The sequence below is a fragment of the Lactuca sativa genome, chromosome 5 (assembly GCF_002870075.4).
Source record: "Lactuca sativa cultivar Salinas chromosome 5, Lsat_Salinas_v11, whole genome shotgun sequence".
NCBI lineage: Eukaryota > Viridiplantae > Streptophyta > Magnoliopsida > Asterales > Asteraceae > Lactuca > Lactuca sativa.
In genome coordinates, this window is record NC_056627.2 from 20,738,687 (window position 1) to 20,747,791 (window position 9,105).

At 35.1% G+C, this 9,105-nt stretch overlaps 1 protein-coding gene across 1 annotated transcript; it reads right to left on the reverse strand.

Annotated features, from left to right (window-relative positions):
* Positions 1–297: 297 nt before the first annotated feature.
* On the reverse strand, positions 298–1,419 carry LOC111914834 (uncharacterized). The gene has a single exon (XM_023910542.1). It carries the CDS (start codon positions 1,417–1,419, stop codon positions 298–300), a length of 1,122 nt encoding a protein of 373 aa, XP_023766310.1.
* Between the last annotated feature and the right edge of the window lie 7,686 nt (positions 1,420–9,105).

A 9,105-nucleotide genomic window follows, 5' to 3' on the forward strand; every position in this document is an offset into this window, starting at 1 on the left:
ACTTTTCTAAATTATCTCATCAACTAAATTACACAAGAAGCAGAAAATATGCAGTGAGACATGCTAATCATACAACAAAGCAACCTTACATTCACATTCACATTCAGCTTTTCGATTTTCAATTTTTGATTCTCTTCTGGTTGGTTTTGGTTGCTGACACATGTGGTGTTTTCCTAAAATACCCCTGGAATCTTGATCACTAAATAGCTTCACACTCAAAGGCCATAGACGGGCCAAAAGGTAATTTAGACACCACAAGCTAAAATAGTATACAGAAAACTTTGACCCCAAATAATTTTATTCCTCAAAAGCATGTGTAGATATCTTCTCAAGAAGTACAGGCCAGTCTTCCCCAAGCTGTTTAGGGTTAAGCTCCATAGCAACCCTAAAGTCTAGCAATGTTGCTAGCTGTTTTGACCTCATTTGAGCTGGGTGTTTGACCAAATCGCTTTTCGTTGACTCTTGCATTGACTTAGCTCCATTTAGTTCAATACAAGACCTAATCAAACCCTTCAAGTAAGAATCTAATCCGATGTTCATCACATTTGCACAATCCATTGACACCCGTTGAAGGCCCTGTGCCGTTACAATTTGCTCCATACGTTCCTTCAATGTTGGGGTTTCCAACAAACCGTCAGTGTGCAACACACTGACGGTTTTACTACTACTTGGTAACGCCCGGGCCCCACCTACACTCACGGGACAAAACGGGACCCCAAGTGGAGCGTGTAATGAAGCCCTATCAGATACAGACACAGATACTGATACGCCTTTCCCATCTTTTCTAACTAGTGATTCGGTATGCTCTATACGATGCACACCAACAAAATCACCATTTTCTTGTTGTTTCTTGAGTTCTTGATGATGATGATGCACTGCTGCATTTCGAGTATCAGGGGATGAACTTGAATTCCCATTCTCCAAAACAACACTAAAATCACCCGATTGTGGGAAAGATGATGAAATGGATGTATAATTTGTCTTCCCATTTGGCCCAAGAGCACTTTTACGGTCCACAACTCTTCGTTCACGGGCCCCACTTCTTGCCTTTCGTGGGGATGGAGGCAGAATATCACCATTGGCTAAGGCTAATGGAATTGTAACTCCTCCATTTTGATGGTAAACTCCATCTAAAGGTTTCTTGTTTCCAACTGTTGTTGAAGGGTCATCAGGGATGGATGATTTTCCTGTACAAGCATTCTTTAAAACAGCACGGATTAACTGATTGTGGAGTCGGATGTTATCTTTTCCAACTGTTCTTAAACAAAGCTTGTCGAACTCAGGCTTGCTTAACTTAAAGCTCAAAAACAGATTCAGATAATCAAGATACTGTTTTGATCTTTCCAGCCCCAGCTTCTTGATTAACTGACCTTTAATTTCCCCAAGATTGATCCATGAATGATGCTGTGGTGGTTGCATTTCTCAACACGTAAATTCCATAAAACACACACACACAACTATTGATTGTCAACTTCACAAAACCAAAACTCAAAGCCCCAAATTTTACCAACTAAATTAGGGTTTTACTCCATCTATAAAATCCCATCTTCCAGAATAAACTTGATCGATTCAATAATGAATAACCAAAACACATCATGTAAAAAACCTAATTTTGGTTTACGTAAGCAGAAAAGAATCAGATTAGAACTACAGTTCCCAACTAACTCTCCCTCCAAAAGGCAATCTCCCCAAATTATTCAAATTACAACCAAAGGACACATACTCCATAACGATACTGACTTCTAAACCAAACGAAAACCCTTAATTTTGATAGAAGATACGTCCCTCTAATTCCAAGCAAACCCACAAATCACTAAGTTACACAGCTCCCAATTTCATCAATCTTTCAAATTCTCAAACGAGAACTCGAAATGCAATAAAATTACTCGAGAATTTGAACTCTTCGCAGAGTTTCCAACAGCAATTTCAAAATGCTTACACGGAATTGGGAATCAAAACAATAGAATGAGAGGATGTAACCTTCCGAAGAACTCTAACAATAAACAACAATTGGCCAGTCTCACCTCATTATAGCTCTCCAAAAGTTGAGATTCAAAAAACTCAAGTGTTTGATTTCACAATCTGCAAAGTCTTTGTTCGTTTGAACCCCCAAGCTAATCACAATAGCTTTGATTCGTTGGTTTCAAATTTTTGATTTTTTCTGAAATTGCTCCGCCACATTAATGTTTCGCCGCCTGATTATCTATCTGTGCCGCTCGGAATCAGACTCCGACGAGCCCTCTTTCTCTCTCTTTGATCGCGCTCTTCCGATACCCCATACACACACTCTCTCTCCTCTTTCTCTCTCTACTTCAGCTTTACGAATCCCGACTCTTTTTTTCGTTTTTGTGTCTGCGTAACGAGGGTAATTTGTGTTGCTAATTACCCCTTGTTGTATACATATATACACAAAACCACCCTAATGTTTATCACCAAGGCCTTACACATTTACACTCGTTATCTCCGTTTTTATTTACAATAATGGTTAAAACATTAATCTATTTTTTGATTTGTACATATTTGGCCTTTGAATTTTTTTTTATTATATTTACTCCTTCAACTTGTTAAATTGTCGCATTTAGTCCTTATGACCGTTACTCCAGGTTAGTCGAAAAAAATGACTTAATAGGGTAATATATTTTTTACTTTATACACATTTAGTCATTAATATTTTCTTTTATATATTTAGGTCCTATTTGTTTACCACTTAATTGTAAAATTAAGAGGCAATGTCTGAAAAATTAAGATTCAGATTGTTTGTTTTGGTCTTATTTTTTACCTCTTAAAATTAGAAAGACCTCTTAATTTTTCAAATAAGGAACAAAGTCTGAATTTAAAAAAAAAAAAGGACGCGTTTCTTGTCTTGCCCTAAACCACACAATCAAACATAACACACGCTCCTCTTCTCCTGTTCTTGCGTCTTTTTCCTACGTCTTCTTCTCCCTTCGCGTCTGCTTCCCATCACCGACAACGTCGCCTGAAACGACGCAATTGATTCGATCGTCGACGACGCCTGCTTCCCTTGCAACGCCGACGCTCTTCTTTTGTGCCATAAACTCGAAAATCAAAAATCGAAAACAGGTTCGTTCTCTTCTTCTAAAAATCGATTGCTCTTCTTATGTTATGCTCGAAATCAGTTCTTATGTTATGCTAATCAATTTTTATGTTATGCTAATCAGTTTCTAATTTGTTCAATTGTAATCTATATTTGATGTTATGCTCGATTTTGATGTTATATGCTCGATTTTGATGGTATACGATCGAATTTGAATGCGTTCAATGGATATGATGAAATGTTGATGTTGAATTTTTGATGTTATGCTTGATTTCTTATGCTCAATGTTTTTCTGTTTGATTATTATGCTGAAATGTTGTAGCTGAAATTATATTTGTGTTTAATGTTATAATGAAATCATATATGTTCTTGCTGTTATCATGAAATATGCATTAGTTTTTCTAATTGTGCATTTGTTTTGTTGAAATAGTTGTTGAAAATGTGCATTTGTTTTGTTGAAGTAGTCGTTGAAAATGTGTCTTTGTTTGCATGAATTGTTGTTGAAAATATGTATTTGCAATGCTTAACTTGTTGCTAAAACATGCATTTTTTTGTTGAATTGATCAAAGAAATGGGAGAAAACATGCATTTTTTTTTGTTCAATCATGCACATGCGCAACTCAGAAATGTTATTGAATGTGCATACGGTGTTTTGAAGGCGAGAATCTCAATCCTAAAGCGAAAGACTCATTTTCCTTTTTTAGTGCAAAGAGATATAGTCGTCGCTTGTTTTGCAGTCCACAATTTTATAAGGAAATGCGATACTCATGATAAGTTATTTATGGCGTTAGAGAAGAACATTGGTCAAGCACAAGGGGGAGAGAAAGATGGCCAAAACGTACACAATATGGAATGGGGTTCACAAAGCAATGAATACATGAATAATTTGCGTGACCAGAATTGCGAATCAATTGGAGTCAAACTAAATTTGTAGGATTTTATTTGGATTTTAGTATGATTGTGTGGATTTAAAAAAATATATATTTGATTTGCATTTGTGTTTAATTTTGATTTATGCTAAATTTGGATTTTATATGGTGTTTATATATTTTTTTAATACGTACTTAATAAATTTATTAGGTTATTTTCGAAACAAACACTTGAATTCAATAAAAAAATAAAACAGAAGGATAAAATGGTCATTTTAATAATTCGGCACAGCAATTCAGATGTCCCAACCAAACAACATGTTAAACATTCAGCTCTTAAAATTTCAGACCCTCTTAGAAATTCAGATCTCTTAAAAATTCAAGGGTAAATGTCACTATAACCCAACAAACTTGTTTTGGTTTAAAAGGTCCATCATCTTATTTTTTTGCTTTCTAAGGGTACGAATTCATGTCTTTAAGATTTAAAAGGTCCTTTTCAAAAAATGAAGGGGTCATCCGGTGAATCCCTTCCTAGTCGGGAGGTAAAGTCAATTGTTAAAGTCTTCCCTCAATTGACACGGTACATGACTTACAATAACCCTAAATTCAATAGCGGCGGCCATGAAATCAACAAAGACTCCATCTGCTTCTCATTTTGTATGAATTACATCACAACAAATAGGAGGTTTAAATCAAAAAAGATAGCAGCGGTGTCTCTTACGATTTCAATCAACATTCTTCACTCTGTTCTTCATCTTCTTTGTTATTGACAGAGTAACCTAGTCATGAACATCAAATCTGATCGACGACGGTGTATGTGTGTGTGTGTCTCAATTGAATAATTTTTACCTAGAAACCAATCGCCACCCTCATTTTCCTTTGTTCACCACCAATTTGATTAGGTATCAGATTGAATAATCGTCTTCATTAGATCATTAATATATACAAAATGGGGGGCCTTCGTCTTAATTAGATCAGGAAGGGAAATTGATGCGGATGGAAACAGGAAACGATGGGGTGATTGTTTGTGACTGATCGGCAAGCACCGGTCGAGGAAGGAAGACGGAAGTAGTAGGCGGTTGCAGTTCGTCTCCATCTTCAACGATTAGGTAACGAATGTACAGTCGAAGTCGCTAGGGAACTTTGATGTTGGCTGGTGATCGCGAGAAAGGGAGGGCGTCAATCTTCGGCGATGGCTGGGAGGTCATGAGGAGGGGCGCCGACACTCCAGGGCTGCTCCGGTGACTTCCTTCTTCTTCTGGTCCGATCGAATGCAACATAGGAGGGGACGGAAGGTTCATCGGAAATTGAAAAACAATAATTGGGGGGTGGTTGTGAGGAGCTCGATCGAGCAAGGAGTGCTTAGATTAATCCCCAAAGTTGCTGACGAGGCAAAAGTCTACTAGGCTCCAAGTATTGCTGACGAGGCTACATGTCATCATTTTCTAACCTATTTGGCAGATCTAACCAATTATAATGGGTTGTTTACCCAAATTGGCCGGTAAAATACAAGTTGATTCCCTTAGAAAGCAAAAAAATAAGATGAGGGACCTTTTAAACCAAAACACGTAAGTTTGTTGGGCTACAGTGACATTTACCCAAAATTCAATCTTGCCAAACAACCCTTAGTCCTTAATATATTTTTTGTTGCAAAATAAGTTATTTTTGTTTTTGTACGTATTCAGTACTTATGACTGATTTATTTAGGTTTTTCTTACTACATCTTACGTGAGCCAATTAGTAATGAGGTGTTTGGAGTTGTTGATGCTTATGTCAATCGCAGTCTCGACTGTTTGGTTGTTTAGGTCTTGTGTTCTAAACGTCGTAACTTCTTCATATTATCTTGAATTTTAACGATCTTTATATCCACGTGTTCGTTTTAAATCTACTACAACTTTCGGTAAGATTACTTTAAAATGTAATATATTTGTACTTACGATTTAATAAAAAAAAAAGTCATACATTCATTCATAAATAACATATGGATATGGAGATCGTAAGTAAAAATATATTATTTTTTAACGGGGGTAATCTAAACGAAAATTGTAGTAGACTAAAATGCAAATGCACATATATAAAGATCGTTAAAATCTGAGATCATATGAAGAAATAACAACGTTCAAAATACAAGACCTAAACAACTAAGCAGTCGAGACTACGACAGACATAAACATCAATAGCCACAAATACCTTATTAATAATTATTCCACGTAAGATGCAGTGAAAAAAAAAACCTAAATAAATAAGTCATGAGTACGGAATATGTACAAAAAATGACTTATTTTGCAACAAAAAAAAATATTAATGACTAAATATACAAAAAAATATTAAAGACTATATATATATATATATATATATATATATATATATATATATATATATATTAAGGACTAAACGTGTACAAAGTGAGAAATATATTACCCTATTAAGTCATTTTTTCCGACTAATTTGGAATAGTCGGTCACAAGGACTCATTGTGTACAGTTCAACAAGTTGAAGGGGTAAAGATGAATGAAAAAAAACTCAGTGGATAAGTATGTACATATCGGAAAAATATATTACCCCTTTAAGTCATTATCTCTTAAATGCACGTGACAAAAATAAAGGAAATGATGTGACAACGTCCCATCCTCCAAAATTCTCGTGATTACCTGTTACAGATTTCCTAAGAATACAAATGATTTTGAAAAAGTGTCAACAATTAAGTTGGTAAGTTCATAAACATTTTATATGAAAAAGGGTTTGTAATGTTTCATGAAAATGATAGTGCATGCTTCCATAAAATCCAATATTTTCAAAAAAATGATTTGTAGGTCTTAAGTCTCAAGACTATAAATGTAATTAATATTGTACCGTAAACGATGTAATGAAGTTTTATTGTTATATAAGACTGCTTGAAAAGTATGTAAATCAAATGTTTAGTTGATACCCTATGTGAGGTATTATAACCATACTAATACGACTAGTCACCTGAATGACGTGCTTCGGCGTCGGAACTGTTATGACATTTGTCACCCCGACCTGCCGGTTTAACTGTAGCTAACAATTTAGGTGCGGGGTTTTCAATCTCGTATAGATCTATACACAAGTGTCACGTTCTCCCTACAGTAGACTCTGGTTATAAATCAAGACTTTAACGTGTACTCTGGTGGATACGGTGAAGCTAACTGTCTCACATTGTTATATCAGTCGATTTACGTGTACTGAGAACTCTTTTTGCTTGTAAATAAAATAATTATGTCTTTAAATAATCATTTAACTATTACGAATTGATAATACAGTTTTATGACTCCCAACTATACCCATTATAGTTTATCTTGTTTGTTTGTTGAAACTTTTTATATAATCTTTTATATAAATATAAAGTTGTTATCTTGTGCCCCACATATATAGTCAAACATAATGTTTTTTGGTTGTGACCTACCAAAATAGTATAAAGACTACAAAATACACTTTTTTCTTAGGAAACTACCTTTTTATAGAAAGATTCTAAAACCATGTAGTTTTACAAACCATAACCTTACTAAGATTTTTATAACATAGAATATGTTTGTTCTTGTAGTTTTGCATTCTTAAAACAAATATCACAAATATTTGTAAAATGGCTAGTGATAAGGATATTTTGTGCATATAATGACGTATATTTCGACATTTAGGCAAATCATGCAAATATATGTATAATAAATAAAATTTTAACTTGTAACCCCCCCCCCCCCCCCCCTAAAACATGAAAATATCGAAAAAGTCGAGGTATGAACTCACATTGAGTGGGTTTTGTGGGTAGGTTGAATTGATGAAGTGGAGATTTTGAGCCTAGGGTCTTAGATGGAGATGATGCACCTCTTGGAGATGTTATTATCCTAAAGATTTAACACATGATAATGTGTGTGAGGATGATGAAACTATCATAAAAATGTATAAAACACTAGGGTATCACGAAATACTTACCCAAAAATCTGAGGATCCTTTGAAGAATGGGAGTTCTTAGATGTCACACCCCCGAACCCTCAAACGAACGGCGGAAATGTTCGGAGGTGGATACCGTCATAGGTAGTATCACAACAATTGCATCATAGTAATTATAGTAAACACAACCATTACATTATAATATGACATTTACATTGTTTCGATATAAGATTTGTATACATCAAAAGTAGCAAAGATAAAGACGAGACTCCAAAATGCTCCGTCTTCTCCAAAAGTTGGCAAGAGTACCTGTCTACTGTTGTCCTGAGAATACAAGCGGTTTTGAAAACATATCAACATAAATTTAGTGAGTTCATAAGCATGTTTTTATAATAAAAACTAATCACTGACTTTGTATAAAATGTTTGTTTGCTTTCCCAGAAAATCCAATATTTTCTTTAGTAAAATTAAGAAGAAACCAGTTCCCTTCTATCACCACTTAGTTCATACGAGTCACATATAAACCAACATCGAACAGACAGTGGATTATGTGGATCTGCCCTAAGCCCACAGCCAAACAAGGAATAGAAAATGAGGCGAAAGCCACATACTTCACGATCTATCATATATTCTTTATGTAACCATGATGTATAAACCGTAATAGTTTGTATGTTTGGTTACTACTAGTATGTAAGTTCTTGTTAGAAAACCCTGGCTCCCACCAGTATGTAAGGTACTTGAAGTTTAACTGGGAAAATCCCTTATTTTCCCTTGTATTTGTTTTGTTGCTTTAATGATTCTGAAACGATGAGGCATAAATTTATTCATACCTATGTTATTAAAGCAATTCTTCATGAGAAGTGTATTATTACGTAAATACGTCGTACTATTGGCGAGTTTTATGACCATACTTAAACTTGATACGACGTGAAACGGACGCCGATATCCTTTATGACATTTGTCACTCGTAGACCTGCCGGTCCGACTGTAGCTAGTAGCTAGGTGCAGGATAGTCAGTCTCGTATAGATATATACACAAAAGTCACACTTTCCCTCCAGGAAACTCTGGTTCATAAGGTTAGTCATCCACTTAGTTAATGTTGTAAGCGCCCAAGGACGTGTCTCCCAACTACGTTAACGACCTTACGAGTAATAATATGAAAACGTAATGTTCTTTTGTACTTGAATTCGAGGTAGGTCTTGTAGAGTAGAAATAATTATTAACTGTTGTACTCTTGTAATATGTGTTGTAAACTAAATCTGTCATAGTTTATT

What these genes read in the sequence shown, in the direction of transcription:
- LOC111914834 (XM_023910542.1), bottom strand. Translation starts at nt 1,419, where the DNA reads ATGCAACCACCACAGCATCATTCATGGATCAATCTTGGGGAAATTAAA.